The 17,149-nt window shown below is 45.1% G+C and overlaps 1 protein-coding gene across 1 annotated transcript in view; it reads right to left on the minus strand.

The window, feature by feature from the left end:
• The window catches only part of MYO7A (myosin VIIA), an 89,951-nt gene that overhangs the window by 18,644 nt on the left and 54,158 nt on the right, over positions 1 to 17,149 (minus strand). The window contains exons 17-28 of the mRNA XM_072326991.1: positions 16,532 to 16,588; positions 12,458 to 12,595; positions 9,650 to 9,808; positions 9,219 to 9,311; positions 7,769 to 7,863; positions 6,567 to 6,651; positions 5,410 to 5,628; positions 5,171 to 5,278; positions 4,395 to 4,604; positions 3,670 to 3,873; positions 2,491 to 2,667; positions 803 to 892 (exon numbers count right to left, since the gene is read on the minus strand). Of these exons, the coding sequence (XP_072183092.1) occupies positions 803 to 892; positions 2,491 to 2,667; positions 3,670 to 3,873; positions 4,395 to 4,604; positions 5,171 to 5,278; positions 5,410 to 5,628; positions 6,567 to 6,651; positions 7,769 to 7,863; positions 9,219 to 9,311; positions 9,650 to 9,808; positions 12,458 to 12,595; positions 16,532 to 16,588 (1,635 nt within the window). The remainder of the gene's footprint in view (positions 1 to 802; positions 893 to 2,490; positions 2,668 to 3,669; positions 3,874 to 4,394; positions 4,605 to 5,170; positions 5,279 to 5,409; positions 5,629 to 6,566; positions 6,652 to 7,768; positions 7,864 to 9,218; positions 9,312 to 9,649; positions 9,809 to 12,457; positions 12,596 to 16,531; positions 16,589 to 17,149) is intronic.

Here is a 17,149-nt window from a genome sequence, read left to right on the forward strand (position 1 = left end):
TGGTGCTTTTTGGGATGACATTCATTCACCGCTCTGCCCACAGCTCTCTACCTCAGCTGGTCAACTCATTCTCTATTTAGAGCCACTACAGAGAGATGAACATATCTAGAATGTGTTCATAGCCACGTTAGGATAAGCTGAGCTGGTTCCTACTTCTTTCCACTGACACTAAAGGGAAGGAGGGTGACTATATCAGAGTGAGATCTTCATACTCTCATGCAGCTGAGTTGGTGCCTGCTCTGGAAGTGGACAAGACTCTATGAAAAAGACTGAATCCAAGTGTTTGCCTTTCTCTCATCCCCCTACCCAAAAGCCTTATTGCTCCTTACTCTTTGAGGATGGTATTTCCAAAAGCTCTCAGCTTTGGATAGCTACGCACAGGGGAAATGGAGAAGAGAGGCAGAGGATGGGTGAGCACTTTTGGATGGCCTTCCTCTGCTACCTACTACACAGAGGAGGGCAGGAAGCTAAAAGCAGGGGTAACATTCAGACCATCACAAGTGGTGAGAGGTATTAACAGCTGGACGGAGGGCTGTGAAAGAGGGGAGGGAAGGTGCTGAGTGGATGGAGAACAGGAGTCGAGGGAAGGCCGGCGCGAGGTGCAGAATGACTCAAGGAGACACGGGAAGCCAACCTTTCCCCTTAAACACTCCTTAAATCTTTCAGGCAGAGAGACAGGTAGCGCCAAACCCAGAGGAGGGCTGGTTCTATGTTGTCTAGGGAAAAGCAGAAGAGAGTCAGAGAGGGCTGCAGACAATCCAACGGCACTTGTGCTGCCAGGCGGCCAAGCGTCTCCTCTCACCTCCTCCGTCAGTTTGGATTTCTTCTTGAGTGTTAAGGAGACCAGTTTGTGCCGCACACTGTTCTTCTTGTGCCCATCAATGTGAGTACTCTGCACAGCAAGAAACACAGAGCGCGGTGTGGTGAGAGAGAGCCCTGCCAAATACAAGCCGTCTCTGCTTCCCCAAGACTTCTGCAAAGGGCAGAGACTGAGACATTACAGAAAAAGATAGGGACTAGAATTCTGGATCCATGTTCCTTTTGCCCCACGATAAACCAGGTTGGGCTCTGAATTTTGCAGATGACCAGTGTCTCATCAATGAACCTACCCTAAATTAAAACTACAAACTGGAGATGTCTGCAAAAAGATCAAGCCATGTTGAAAAAGTGGCTGAGTCCTGGTCCAACTGTGCCCCATCATTTCTACTGTATCCTATTCAGGCTTGTTCCTACTTCACAAATGAAATGAGCATGATCACCCCCTGAGATGTGCAATTTGCATAGCACACTCATGAGCAGGAAGTCATCTTGAAAGTGATTCAGGGGCAGCTATTGCTACCCACTATGGTTTCATCATCATTTCCTAGCTCTGTGCTCTATCAAATTTCCCAGAAAAATAAAGTTTCATGTGGCACTGATTACATATCATCAAGCATATGGTATGATTTTTATGTTGACTTTCTGCCAGCTTTTCTGCCACCTGTGAGACCAAGATGGCATGAACAACAGCTTTACTTTTTAACCTCTCCAAAACAAAACATCTTTGAAATGATTGGTTTTATACCAGATCAACACCTTGAGCCCTGCAGCTTTAATGGTTTGTACCCATTATAAAATCAAGCTGGTACTATAAACCTGGATTCACAAACCATGAGGTTTAGGGTCAATTCAAACATCTTTACACTGCTGTGCACTCTTCAGAGCATGTATAACAGCAGACACAAATGACAACTTAAATTTTCTTTCTTTTCTCTACTACTTAACAACTCATTTGGCTAAAATGTGCCTTTTTTGTAAATAAACAAGCAAAAAGTGATAGCTAGAAGGAATGGAAGGTAATTCTTTGTGCATATTTTTACAAAATCCAAATCAGATTGGTCACATTCTCAGGTGCTGGGGTGAAAGTGCTGAATGAAATCACCATCTATAAAAACAGAAAATCCTAATACCAGGTAACAGCTTACCATACTGTATAAAACAACTATAAAAAGGAGAGTATATCAGTGCTACAGGCAGTGATTTATCCAGAGCAATGTCTTATCTGGGAGGGGTCCTAAGACAAAGTCCTCCAAATACTTCCCAGAATACACTGAGGATGCAGTAGGGATTTCTGCAGCTTAATCTCCTGGTAATTATTCACTTCCTGCTCCAAGATTAAGGGCACATTTTTAATTTTTTCTCTTTTGACCCAGAGCAAATCAACACAAAATCCCCCAAAAGAGAGACCAATGGCACAAGACACTGCATGCTTCCCATGTATCTCTGCTACCTGGGGAGGAAGAGAGAGATGAAAGCCCCATTAGACAGTACCACTGGAGGCATTCAGTTATCTATGTGTAGAGGTCATAGAAACAACATCTGACACACAGGCAATTCTCCCTTTGTAGCACAGTTGCAGATATAATTGACAAACTCATTTCTTCCCAATGTATTTTGGTATGAAAACACCATCTTTCTTACAGACAGTTACCTCAGTGAGAAAGCAATTACCTCTCCTTCTCCCTGCAGAGCCTGCAGTTCTTTCTTATAAGTCTTCTTCCCAAGAGTTTCATAGATTTTTGTCATCACTGGTATCTTCTCACCACCATCACTCATGGCCGTATGATACTTCGGCTCAGGGAGGTCTCCCATGAAACGGAGGATAGTGATCCACACAGCAAGTGCTGCCTGTTGAAATGAAGTTTAACTCCATCAGACTGCAGTAGGGCAATGGAGGTGGTAGTCAAACCATGTCCTTAGTGGAGTCAGAGATTGGACTGGATGATCCTTGTGGGTCCCTTCCAGCTAGGGATATTTTATGATTCTATGAAACCATTGGACCACCACTATAGTCTCGTTGCCTACCTGTGTGAGACACAACTAATTTGCTCACAGCATGAATTTCATCTGGGTGAGAAAAGTTGGTATGCTGGTGGCCATGACCACAAATTTAGGATCTGTGTTCTTGCCATTATGAATGCATTTGCACAACCTACAAGAGATTTGCTTTATGGCTAGGGGATGTCACATTCAGATGGAACCACAGAATCATTAATGCTGGAAAAGACCTTTAAGACTATCTAGTCCAACTCTCAACCCATCCCCACTATGCCTACTAAACCATGTGCAGAAGTGCAGCATCTGCCCTTTCCATGAGAACCTCCAGGGACAGTGACTCCACCACCTCTCTATTGGTGGTCTGTTCCAATGATTGACCATCCTTTCCAAGAAGAATTCTTTCCTAATATCCAACCTGAATCTCCCTTGGAGCAACCTAAGACAATTATCTCTTGCTCTAAAGAAACTCATACTGTTGGTTATAGGATGAGCCTTTCTCCTCTGCTAGCTCTGCACTGGTGCACATGTCAAGGTAAGAAGCAACATTTGCAGCTGCCAAATACCAACTCTGCAAAAGGTACTAGCAAAACAATTTGCATCTTTGTGACCTAAGCCCAAAAGGCTTCATTTACTGTCTTTAATATCGAGGTATAGAGATAAACTCACCACTGTGTCCCTCTAATGTTTGTTGCCTTAGTCTCAAAGCATGCCCGCTGGATAAGGGCTGTGCTCTCCCCTGAACCATGAACACACACCAGTGTATACCAAAGGCAAACTGGTGCCCTTCAGGTGAAAGGCTCCCCAGGCTTGCTCCAACCCACCCTGGTCAAGGGTTTTCCTCCCCTGCCTCACCAATTGGTCTCCTTCATCTTCGTGGTACAAGAGAGGCTGCTTGAGAGGTCGGCGAATGTAGGTGTGTGTTGTCGTGCCCTGGAAATATGTGGCAGCAAACTTGGCAAATTTGTACTCTGAGAGATCTTCCTCCTCTTCCTCAGGGAGAGGCAATGCAGCATCAAGGTCCTCTTCCTCCAGCTCCTTCTGGGCTCGCTCGAGATCCTGGTGGGGAAGTGGATGTCAGGAGATCAGCACGTATTTGGATGCTGAACTGTTCTTCCCCCTTGGGTGTGATTTCACCAACTACCTGATTTCCGTGAAGAAAAACCAACTGGAGGGAAAACAATGAAATGTAACTCTGGAGTCCAAGCAAATCCTGAATACAGAAGGACTTGCTTTTGCTCGGCAATGTTCCCAGAGCACTTGGATAAGCATTAAGTGTGGCCCCACTTCTGCAGTGGCTGTCCAAGTGCCAATTGACTTGAGCAGTGATGAAAAAATCACAAACACCACAGGTCCTCACTGATCTTACAGCAATACTGCTCCCTTCCTTGTAGCAGCCCCATAGAAAACCCACAACAGCATGTCTGTCCCAGCCACAGCATAGCAAACCTGTGGGGCCATGCAGAAGGAAGGAAATCTTGAAGGAAGACCTCCTTTAGTATTGCCCCATTCTACCCTAATAAATTCATGTGTTGCTAAAGCCTTTCACATCACAGTCAACCTGTGTGCATCTGTAGTACCTCGAAACCATTGGGTGCCTGCCCTTCCTGGCCGGGTAAGGAGGAGGTTGTCCCTAGGAATCCAAACATTTTGTCCACCATTTCTGAGTCATTCACTGGCTCATTGCGAGCTCTCTCCATTTTTTCTAAAAGCTCTTTCTTCCGACGTGCTTCCTCCTTTTCCTTTACTTCTCTCTCTGCATCTTCACGGGCCAGCTGGGCAAGGCGTACCTGGAGGAGAAAACGTACAGTGACTGAACTGCTGACTCCAGAGAGCCGGCACTGAACTATATGGAGACAAGCTTTAGAAATGTGGGGTTCCCAATGCTTAAGACACTATCCCAGCCATGTGAGTTGGAGCTAAACAGTAGCGTGTTTACATCTCAGCACCCAAATTGTAGAAGGACAAAGCAATAATATATTCTCCTTCTATAGTGCCTTTTTAGAAGGTCTGATCCCTGCACTGAGACTCTCACTGATATTTTCTTCTATTTTATACATCTGTGCATGTGCACACTTGCACATATACACATTATCTACACAATTCCACCTTCAGCCTTCACACAACACCAAAAGGAAGCAAATAACAACCGTAATCTCTGACATTCCTTTGCAGCAGATCAGAAATTCTGGAGCAGCTTAAGTCTAGATAGAGCACAGAGGGCTTTAGTGAATTAAATACAAATAACTCAAGCAGGGCAGAAATCCCTTAGATATTTTTGGCATTCCCCCTCAACGGAGCAGAAGCAGGCCCTTGAAGTAGTGAGACAGCCCCATAAAGAGCAATCCTGGCATACTTGGTGTTTCTTTTCTGCTTCCTCTTTGGCTTTCTTGGCACTCATCTCCTTTCGGAGCCGTTCCTCTTCTGCCAGCCGAAGTTTCTCTGCTTCCAGGCGTCGATGATACTGAGGAATAAACACAGGAGCCCTTCTCAAGAGATGTTTCCTACTTTTTAGGATTCTTTGGTGCCATTTAATCTATTTGTCCCCACTCTCCCACTCCCATTTCCCATTACCATCCTTTCCACAATACATACCTCTCCTCGCAGGCGCTTGTAAAGCCTCCGTGCTATCATGCCCCGAGCGTAGGCCTGCACGGTGAGGACAGCCCAGAGGCGATGACGGAAAGCCCTACGGACCAGGTAGCCCCTGCAGCGGGCCTGAAACTCGATGATGCGCCGACGGGCCATATGGTACTGCTTGTGGAGTTTGCGGGATCGGTAGAGGGCCTGCAGTCTCAGGAAGCCAATACGCATCTGCAAAAGGGAGCACGATGAAACCACTCCACCGCAGCTCACCCTAAGCAGATTTGCCTTGCTAATCTCCTTCTTCTCCTTAAATAAGAAGGACTGAAATCAGATCTCACCAAGACAGGCCTTTGGGAGGGAGGTTCTCCAAGAGGGTGGAGAAATGAAGCCCTACGGCTGCATTAATTAAAGCCCCAGGAGGATGAAGGGAGTTTCGTCCCCACTGAGACCTGTGGTTTCTGCCTTTGAGAGGTTTCAAAAGGTCTGGCTCCTGATATCAACCTTGAGCCTGCTCCCATTGTTGGAGTTCCAACATCTCTCATGGTCTTTAGCACTTCATCTAGCAGTTGGCAACCCTGTCCAAGGCAGGGGGGTTGGAGCTAGATGATCTTTGAGGTCTGTTCCAATCCAAGCCATTCTGTGATTCTATTACATCCCTGCTAATCACTGCTCCTACAGATCTGTTGCCATGAATTGGTTTTGCGGAAGCAAGCATCATCTTGGCCAATCTGGAAATGGCAATTTCTATCCTATTGCAGCCCTACAGGATGATACCAAACCCTTTAGACCACAGCACACTTCTTAAATGACCCACTTTGGGGTCAGAACTAGCTAGGACAAGGAGACATAAAGGCTGAGGAGAGACCAGGAAAAAGCCTAGTTTGCAGATATGATCACACATGGAGATATAATCTGTTTTTGGAAACTAGGTGAAGACTTTTAAAAGCCCATTGGTACAATGGAAATCTCATTTATGAGCAAAAGGGACAGCCTGAAGGTGATACGGAACTGTCTTTAATGAGAGGGCAAAACAGCAAGGGCACCATTTAATTCATCCCACCAACTCAATCCTGGTGGGTCAAATTGAGACAGAAAACTCTAATTTAGGTCTCACCTAAAGCAGGTAGGAGGAAGGCAGAAGTGTGAGGAAGCACCCATATACTTACAGCACCGTAGTTCTTCCTGCAGTTATGTCCACGCCAGTATCTCTGAATCATCAGGACTGAATTTCTCACTTTCAGGAAATTGGACCTGTAAAGGCATTTCAGTCATGTGAGTCTGCAGCTTGGCCATGATTTATTATCCCCTGAGCCTCATTCTTTAGAGATTTGAAATTGCGTATCTGGGTGGAGCAAACTCTGCATTTTTTGCCTGAAAATTTCTCCTTCCCCAGCTTTCTTTGTCTTCACAAGGAGGTCTGTATGGTCTCTCTCTGATGGGTTTCCATATGCTGATCCATGGGATTGGGCAGAGAAGATGCTGGGAATGGTCCCTGCCTTCCCCTCTTTGCATTCTCCTCTGAAATCTCACTGCCTGCTCTCTCTGCTTCAATATAAGACACCTGCAAAAGGATTCAATCTGATTCAAACTTCAGCAACACCACCCCGCTACCCTCATCTGCTCCCTACATGCTGCTGAGGCTGGTCTGAGCACGTGCATAGACACCCTGGGGACAGCAGCATCATGAGACCTCAGAGGTCTCTATAGGATTGCTGTGGGAATAACTTCCAGAGGGCTTGAAGTTTGGAAGAGAGTCATTATTAAGGAGTGTAGCAATAGGGAAAAGTGTAATGCCTTCAAAATAAAACAAAGTAGATTTAGATTAGACATTGGGGAGATGTTCTTCACTCTGAACATGGTGAGGCCCTGGTAAAATCTGCTTAGAGAAGATGGGGGTGACCCATTCTTGGAAGTGTTCAAGATCAGGTTGGGCTTTGGGCAAACTGATCCATCAAAAAGCTGATCAATCCAAACCATTCTGTGATTCTGCAGTTCTAAGATGGGAACAACGTTAGATGTAATGGAGGATTCAATAGCCCCGTTGCAGTCTTATGGAGAAATGCTGCAGACTGGGAGCTTTGCGTTGCCTTCAGCAGAGTCTCACTTACTTAACAAATATTTGTTCCCTTGAAGACACCACCAAACAGGAACAGAAGGTTCTACTCTGTCCATATTTGAGGCAAGGAATAATTTTACTCTTGTTTTTTCTACTGTTTTCCTCCAATATTTGCTGCATTTGCATGCCAAGTCCCCTCTCCTCAGCTACAGGCAGCTCAGGTCAGATGGGTGCAAAGGGAGCAATGCAACCCCTGGGAGCTGCTTGTTAGCCCACGTCCCAGCCAACAGAAGGGCTCACATTCTCACTTACCTGTCCTTGAACCCACGCACAACCTTCTGGATGAGGATGACTTTGTCTGTGATGGCTTTGTCCCTCTCAATCTCCAGCAGCATATCATGGTGGTCCTGAGGGGGGAAACAACACAGTACTCATGTCTGCAGATCTCCAATCACTTGAAATGTGGCAGCAAAGGTGATGCAAGGCCCTTCACAAGGGAAGAAGACCAAAACAAACTCTTTGGACGTTTTAATTCCCAAGCATCTCTTATCTTCTCCGGGAGAAATCCAAACGTAAATCTTAGTGATTCACTGCCTTAATTCCCAGTTGAACCAGAGCAGCAACAAGCTGAATATGCTGAATGCTACAGTCTGAAAACACACAAATTACATTGGCCTTCCATGGTGTCAGTGCCATTAGCCATGAGAAAAACTCTCAGGAGCACTGGAGAGTTTTGGGAGCAAGGATTGCATCCTTGGCTGCCAGGGTCATATCATTCCCTTCAGCTAAAGTTGCAGTTCCTCCATACCCTAAGGACAAAACAACTTCATTACATGGAATTTCCTTGCCCTGAAGCATTCAGATGCACACATCTAAGCTTTCTTTTCATTCCTCCCACACTGAGCTCTACTTTCTGTCCATGCTGTAGCATGCTGAGCCCTGCCACACTGGGTGCAGTGGAGGCAAGTCCACACGCTTCCTGCTCTGCTTGACCTCACACTACCCCTCAGGGCCTCCCGATTTCTCTGTTTCCTGCCCTAACAGCTGCGGGATCTTGATAACAGGCTCTGGAAAGAGTGACTAGTAGAAACAGCTTCTAGGGAAGGGATGGAGATGAGGTGTGGGTGTTGTTATTTAAATATAAGCCATCAGATCTAGTGCTGAGATGTTTGCTTGAAAGAAGGCTTTGCTTCCATTCTGGTTCCTGGTCAGCTCAAACTCATGTCCCAAGCATAATGCTGGAATTGGTGTGTAAGGAGAACAGAGAGTAAATGGGCAGCGGATGCTCTCATTCAGGGTGCTGTAGGGAAACCTGAAATGTTGGCTATTAGCAGAACCAATGCAGAGAGGTAAGCTGTAGGCATGTCTTGTGTTGTGCAAGGACATGCCAAAACCAAACTGAGCTTGTTGTACTCTCAGTCTCCCTTTCTGCAGGGCTTTGCATGGACATCCCTCCTGCTGCTCTGGGGTTAGGTAAAGGCAGGATCCAAGATAAAGCATCAGCAAAGGAGGGAAAAGGCTGTGAGTTTAACGTGACTATTTCTGCATCTGTACGAGTATATGCGTGCATCAGAGCTGGCAGTATGTCAGGACTTCCTCCTAAACCAGCCCCAAATATCCTGCCTTGGCTCATTTTCTGCTTATTGCTGTGCCAGCCCAGAGACCGGATGCAAAGGTCACGTCTTGTGATGGAAAAGGTTGGTAGGAGGCCCCTTCATCAACAAGGATCCCGGATAGCAGGGTGACACAGGGAGCCCAGTACCTTCAGGAATATCTTTGTCTTGCCAATCTGCCAGTCATCATCCTTTCCAAGCACTGCTTCAGCAATGCGCTGGCATGTCCCACGCAGGTCCCCCTGACAGGAGTGGAAATGTTGTTCATCAGGTCCAGCTTCACCTTTTCTGCAAAGTGCTGACCCTTTCTGGTCTAAACTCCAGTAGTTTTCTGCTAATTAACTTTTCACCACATTTAAGGGGACGGAGTGGGAATGGCTGAGTAAAGCCCCTTGGTGCTCAGCTCTCTGTCCCTGCCAGTCCCATGACCACTCTTCTTTCACTTGGAAATCCCTAAGCGTTGCTGCCACATCTGGGAATCAAATGCTGCATTATTGCTTTTGGAGAGGATGCACCTCCTATGGACACCTCCAGTGAGACCAACAGAGAACAATTATTGGCAGTGGAAGAAGATACTCACCTGCTTGTATGCTGGCTTCACCCCAGGCATGAGCACCCGATATCGGTCCACAAACTCCACAAACGTGTAACGGATGGGGTAACCAGCCCGGCGGATCCGAATGGTCTCCATCATCCCTGAGTATCTCAGCTGACGGACGCACAGCTCCCGGTCAAACAGCTGGGGAGGTTACAGGACACGGTGGTTTGATTGGAATATTAGGAAGAAATTATTCTTAGGAAGAGTGGCAGTGCATTGGCACAGGCTGCCCATTGGGGTGGTGGAGTAATTTGGCACTGAGAGACATGGTCAGTGGGCATGGTGCTAATAGGTTGGGGTTGGATTAGAGGTCTTTTCCAACTTAAATAACTTTATGATTGCACACCTTGGCCTGGCCATAAGATGGTAACTGTGTAAGACAATGAGGGCAGGCACCCACTCAAACCCTCCATGTGGTGAACCTGAGACTATAGGAGTTGGCTATCATGGACCTTTTCTTTAACTCCTCTTTGCAAAGCAGCACATGCCCTACATTCCATGAAAAGGATGGAGAGAAGATCTGGAGAGAACAACATAACAGTGAACAGCACTTTGGGAAAGGGGAAGCACACCTTACAGTCACCCCTGTAATGACCACTCATGGTCAAATACAGGCAGACATGGTTTGGTGCTGGAGCAGCACTGAAAGTGAGGGCAGTAAGCCCCGTTGTGTTCTCCTCTCCTTCTGTCTCCCTGCTCTATAAAGCAGTTGTGGGCTTGTAAAAAAAAAAAAAAAAAAAAAAGACACTTTTTTCTTTCCAAAAGTACATTTTAGAAAGGAAACAAAACCTTTAAAATAACAGAAAGTAACAAACAATGACCTTTCCAATGACCTTTCACTTCCCAACATGCTGTTTCCTATCACTATCAGCACACTTTCCTTCATAGCCTGGGACAGAAAATGAACTCCCAGAAAACGTTCTCTTTTGCAATGACCCTGCACAGCTCTGTGCTCCATTATCTGGGAGATTTTTCCTTCAGCTTACTAAACCATGCCAAAAATACATATAACAAAAACACACTTCTCACATCGCTGCAGTCCTTGATGCGGGGTTAACGCATCCACTCATTACTTTAACAGCGAGATTAATTTCTCTTCGATTCTTTCAAGCTTATACCTCTCTTTTTATGTCCCAACAAAAGTCTTGTAGTTAACACAATATTTTAACGAGCTCTTGTCAGAGCTGATCAAACACAACTTGCCACAAAGGATGCAGAATGCCTGACTGAATCCCAGATACCCAAATGCAAAAGGAGCTCAGAGTCGGGCCACCAGGAACAATTTGTTAACATCAGTTTAGAACATGCAGCTATTTCTCAGTACCAACCACGCTCTGCAGAAAGGCTTTGCTTTGGCCTCAGCAAAATCTCAGTTTAGACATACCGTTACATATTAACCCAAAATATTTCTTTAATAGGCCACTAACTGCCTTTTAATATTGGCCCAAAGAATAATAAACCACCCAGAGAGACACCAAACTCTTTGCCCCGTGCTGTATTACACTCACTGAATCATAAGTTACAGGCAAGCACTGCTTAGATGTCCAAAATTTGACACTTTGTGCCTTTTTTTGGCACTCATTTGAGTTTTATAACTAAGAGAAAACTCCACCTCTGCATAGATAACCTCTCTCTAGATAAACCTCTAAAAGAAAAAAAAAAAGCTGAAATTACTATTCAGTAAAGCTCTTTATCCATAAGAGGAATCACTATTAAGAGTGGTGAGTGGCTAACAGGGATAGATCCAGCACCCAGCTCATTGGGGTGCTGAACCCGAGGCCACCGGGGAATTTACAGCTTTCATTTATTCATTAAAGTTTATCCTCAGAGCATTCACTGCTTGGGAAATAAACACAATGAAAGTGGAAGTTTTAATGGGCTTCCAATTGTTTTTAAGGTTCTGAGTAATTTTTAATCATTTTATTTATTTATTTATTTATTGCTTAAGTCTTTACATTGTTTAGTTTAAGAGCACTCTGGAGGATGGGAGTATTGCCTATGGGATGCTTATATGGATAAAATACATAATGTTCTAATAATCCTCTCTGTCACAGTCTAACACCCTCAGCCCTGGGATTCACAGCTACAGAACTGATCCTCAGAGATTCCCTCCAACTCTAAGGATTCTATGATTCTACGGTTCGAAGATTCTAATTCATAGAACCATAGGATTACAGATTAGGTCAAGTTGGAAGAGACCCATCAGGATCATAAAGTCCAAGTCCTGGCTCCACACAGGACCACCACCCAAAAGTCAGACCAAAACTTTTATTTTTCCTTTGTTTACCTTTATTTTTCCTATTTACCTTCTTTTTTTCTCCATCTGTGATTTTTAATTGTACATCTGCTACTGTTGCAAAACAAAAACCAAACCAAAACGAAACAGAAAAAGGATGGAAAGAATCCAGCGGGGTGAAAAACAATAAGATCCCTTGAAGAAAGTAGAAAACATGCACAGAAAGGAGATCACTTGTGGGAAATATCAGACACGGCAAGAGGACATGATGCAGGGCACTGTGGCTAGAAGTGAGGCTCTGACCCACTATGGAAATAAAGGGCATTTCCCATAGAATAAAGGGCTACAGGGTGAATTCCTCGAGGTCGTCCTTGGGAAGGAAGGTGGGGGAAGCATTTCCCCTTTGCAGAAGGTTTTGGGGTGCTGCTGTATTGAAAAGACCTCTCAAACTCGTCTCAACAAACTCTGTGGATTTGTTTTCTTGCAGAAAGGGCTGCATTATCCATTAGCTCCCATTTAAAAACCAGCAACCGAGAGAGAAAATCTGGACTTACCATGGGCTTCTTGTACTCATTGGGCTTGATGCAGCGGACAAAAAAGGGCTGGCAGACACTGAGAGTCCTCATCAACAGCTCCAGGGACCGCTTGAACTGGCTGCTGAGAGTCGGCGAGCGCTTCCTTGTCTCTGCTCCCTGCAAAACCACAGCAGAGCAGGCTCAGGAAATGAAAGGATAACAGTGCCCTTCCCCTCCAGCCACAGTCCCCTGAGTCTCCTGCTGCAGCTGGACGTGGGAGTGGAGTCCTCACGGCTGAGATGGAGGGTGGAAGATATGGGGAGAGGGCATGGTCACGGGGCATCTGAGCTTTTCTCTTTTGCATTGGATGGACAACCTGCAATTTATCCCACATGCCTCATCCCAAAGAGGAATAGTGCTGGAATGCAATCACTCCTGCTCAGGCCTCCCTGTCTGACTCACATTCCCAAGTGTCCTGTGCAAAGCTATAAAGAAGATTGGCTTGTGAGAGCAAACAGCCCCTTCTAGGTCTTCAACAGTTTCTCTATTGCAACCCTGGGCAATGCACTACCCAGGGATGCACCCCAGGAGATGTTTGGGTTTCCCCATTCCCATACAGTACAGAATGGCTTAGATTGGAAGGGACCTTAAAGATCATCCATTTCCAACCCTCTGCTATGGGCTGGTTACCAACCACCAAGTCAGGCTGCCCAGCACTCCATCCAACCTGGCCTTGAATGCCTTCAAGGATGGGTACAGTACGGTCATGCAACCCCTGCTATCACTGTTCTTCTAGGATGACTTTGAGTATTTTGCTTGTTTTAGCTTCATTGGTGAAATTAATAATCTCATCTAGAGCTTTGGGCAAATATTTCTATAGAAGAATGGGAAATTTTCTCTTAATAGACCTTTCTCTCTGTTGTGGGAAAACATTTCTCCAAACTAAATGAAGCCACCGGCTCTCTTTTTGCAACTACCACAGCATGTCAAACATCAGACACCGTGGGGCTGTATGTCTCAAGTGGTCTGATGTTCAGGGAGCATTCATAGGGCAGCAGGTGCTGCTGTTGGGTTGGAGGAGGAAGAGGCAGGCACCACATTAGAACTCCCCCTGAACTGAAAATAGGACATGCTGTGACATGGCCTGTGATGTGACCTGATGGCCAGGGAATTCCCAAAGGGAGGATTCTAGCAGGATTTTCATGCACATTTCCTCCAAACATCCTCTTCTTTGCAGGTGGCCAAGTCATGGTATGGAGCCACAAAGCCTCCATCAGCACTGACCTTGTCCCTCTGTTTCATAAGGTGGTGAGTTTTATTTTTACTTACTTTGCTAAAATCATTATGTGTCCTTCATCCTACTACAGCAGACAACATCCCCAACCCCCCAAAAAAAAGAGGCAGATCTCAGGTTGGACACAATAACAGGACAAACCCAATCAGCACAAACACAAAGTCATTATGGAATTCCAACAAGACAACGTGAGCAGAGAAAACCCAGCTCATGCACACACCAGAAAAACCAGCTCGTCTTGGCCAAGAGAGCTTGTGGGGCCACCAGTGATCTCTCCCAGCAAAATTCTTCCTTGAAGGACAAATCATTAACAAACCTGAGGTAATTAATGGATGCAGCTGCTACCTGCAGAGCAGCATAGAGTCCAATGCTCACATTCCATCACAGATTTGATGAGGAATAGGCTGTTTTAACAAGAATCCTAGTCTGGATAACTTTGGTGGCTGCTTTCTTAGCACTGTGCTAATTCTGTGCAAAGGGTCACCTTTGTGCAATGTGAAATGACAGTCACAAGAAGCAGCAACAGATGCAGGAGTGTAGCTGGGAGTTGGAAGCAGCCACCCATTTGTCAGGTTTGCTGATTTGGGTTTAGCTGGGAGAGGTCATTTGTCAGCTGTGGTAGTAGGAAGGGTGCAAGACTTTGTACAAGGGTCCTCTATGTGGGAACTGAAAGAGCTGTTTGCCCCCCCCCAGACAGCAGATCCTGCTCTGCCAATGCCTTTCAGTTCTTCTTTGCGTGCATCCAGTTCTGGTGTAAGGCAGTGGAACTCTCTTCCTGGAGAAAATCTGACTAGAATTTGAATTCTTATCCAAATCATTAGAGAGCAAGAAGGCATCATCCATTCACATGGGCCTGGGACATGAATGGATGGATGTCCCCTGCATCCCTGACATTTCACACAGACCCTTCCATGGTGGGCACCAGCTCCAGGGGCACTAACTGGGCTCTCAGCTACACAATGAAACCTCAGGCAAGAGATTTTCATCAGCGTCTTCCTGTATGGCCAGGATGACAATGGCTGAAGTCGTTGTTCCTCCTGCCTCACCTAAACACCAGTGTGGGAACAATTGCATCTCCTTAGTCATTTCAACAAAATGGCTAATAAAGTAAGTGGAGCGGCCTGCCAACAATGTGAGGCACTGAAAATATAAGCTTTATTGTGGAGAAGTAACTGTTTTAGCTCAAAATAGATACAGTCCCAACAAACTGAAGGATGAAGAGCTGAATATGTTCTATTTTTCTCCTGGTCAGATAGCTTTCAAACACCTAGCTGTAGCATCTTTGGGACAGACACTGTCTCTTCATCAGTGTCCTTAGATAGCCTAGCTCAAGGGGGCTGATATTTCTGTAATGGGGAAGGATAAGCAAAATTCACAGGTGTTGGATGCTAGGAATAAATTTTTCTCATACAGAAAGAGTGGTGAAGCATTGGAACAGGCTTTTCAGGGAGGTGGTGGAGTTCACCTCTAGGTGACCACTGAAAGTTGGGGCCACCTCATAGCAGGATTTGAGGCGGCATATAGTGAAGAGACAGTGTCTGTCCTAAAGGGTTTGCAATCTGGAAGGTGCTTTGGGATGCAGAGCTGACATGGGATGGATAACAGTGCTGTGTATTACTCTTTTGAACTAAGGCTCTGTTTTCTACAAGTTACTATTGTAACTGTCGTTCTTCCCTTGCTTCAGTGCCTACCGAATATTATCAATTATTTATTTAGAAAACTTACAAAACATTAGGCTACGCTATAAAAACTTTAATGACAACAAAAAGACTCTCAGAAATAATCAATGTTATTTCTCCCATTTCCCTGTATCACTTGTTTTGCTTCTACCCATACACTTTTCAATCACTATATGGGGGGGAAGGAGTTCAGCTTTGGAATGAATGGCTTTGGTTCATTTTGGGTCAGGTCATCCTCATTGGAATTCCGTATACAAACATTCTGAAACAATGTGGAAGTAACAAGGGTTAAAATTCAGCCCATGCAAGGATCTGAATTTTGAAAGCCAGGTCCATCTCTAACATAACCCCTTGGCTATTAGGGGGCTGTCATGGAAATGTAGGCAGACTCACAAAGCTGATTGCACAAAACCATTAGCACACAATACCCTATGGCCAATCATCTAGCACAGAAGGTTTGGGAAGCCATCAGAACCAGTCAGGAGTTGAGAAAAGACCTAAAACAGGTGCAAAGAGCCTGTTTGGATGAGCATGGAAAAGTTCAATATTAACTGCACCTTTGAAGAGTTGGATTTGAACTCATACAAGGCATGAAATGACCCTGAGAATGACAGCATTTCCAAGCAACCCCATAATGCAATCCAAGAGTCTCTGTTTGTGCATGAACCATCAACCTCCTGCCCCCAAATGTGCAAAACAGAGCCAGATTCACTGCTGCATTGAAGTGCAATGTCCCACTGAAGCCAGTGTTGGCAACATGATGAACAACAACCAAATCCCACAGGTGGTCAATCTGAGGTTAAATAAAATGATTCAAATATCAGAAAAGAAAAAAGAACAGCAACAAAAAAGCCAAACAAACAAAAATCCAAATCCAAAACTTTGTCTCAAGCTGGTTCTGATTTTATCCAAACCTAACTCCCATTATGATAAATCTCTCCTGAGTTGAATTTTACAATATAAATGACTCATACTTCTGTAAATAGTCAGCAAGCCCTGACACAGCTCTTTGTCACATCAACACTTGAAATGGATCCTCTATAGAGAACACAGGGAGAGCAGCAGACCAACAGGAGAAAAGCACAATCTTTGCCAAGGAGAGGTGAACATACAGCAGAGAAACTCATGTATTCAGTTTACCTTTGGTGTGGGTGTAGGCGACTGGCCAAAAGTGCTGGATGCATAGCCACAGAGAAACTACATGAAGCACAGGTCAAACAAACAAACAAACAAAAAACAACAAAAAGAACAGAGACAGAGAAGAGCAAACAGTGAAAAGAAGGAATAACCAAACTGGGAGCCCGACATTGTTAGTCTTGGAGCTGTTGAAACATCCCGTCAACAAAATGTGCTAATTCTTAGATTTTTTGTATATCCTCACCCTGGGTTTTCCCTTTCCTCTTAACATCCCTGGTCCTGAGGGAACCACTGCTGTCCAGCTCTCACCTCTTAGAAATAACTCACTTGTTACCATTCAGTTTCAGCCTTCCCCAGTCTTGCAAATCCCTGCTCTCCTCTGACCAGTTGGAAGATACCATCAAAAACCAAAATCTCACAAGAATTCTAAAGATTCTGCTCTCTTCTCCCCCAGATTCTAGTCATGTAGATTCTATAGAAATGAACTTTTTACCGAGGGAAAAGCATCCCAATCTGTTCTTTCTTTTCCCCTTCATCAATAGACCATCTTTGATTTCCGCCTCTCCTTGCTGTCTATCTGAAAGTGGAGCATCAGACCATGGTGGCTATAGGCCATGTTGA

This window comes from Excalfactoria chinensis, chromosome 1 (assembly GCF_039878825.1).
Source record: "Excalfactoria chinensis isolate bCotChi1 chromosome 1, bCotChi1.hap2, whole genome shotgun sequence".
Classification (NCBI taxonomy): domain Eukaryota; kingdom Metazoa; phylum Chordata; class Aves; order Galliformes; family Phasianidae; genus Excalfactoria; species Excalfactoria chinensis.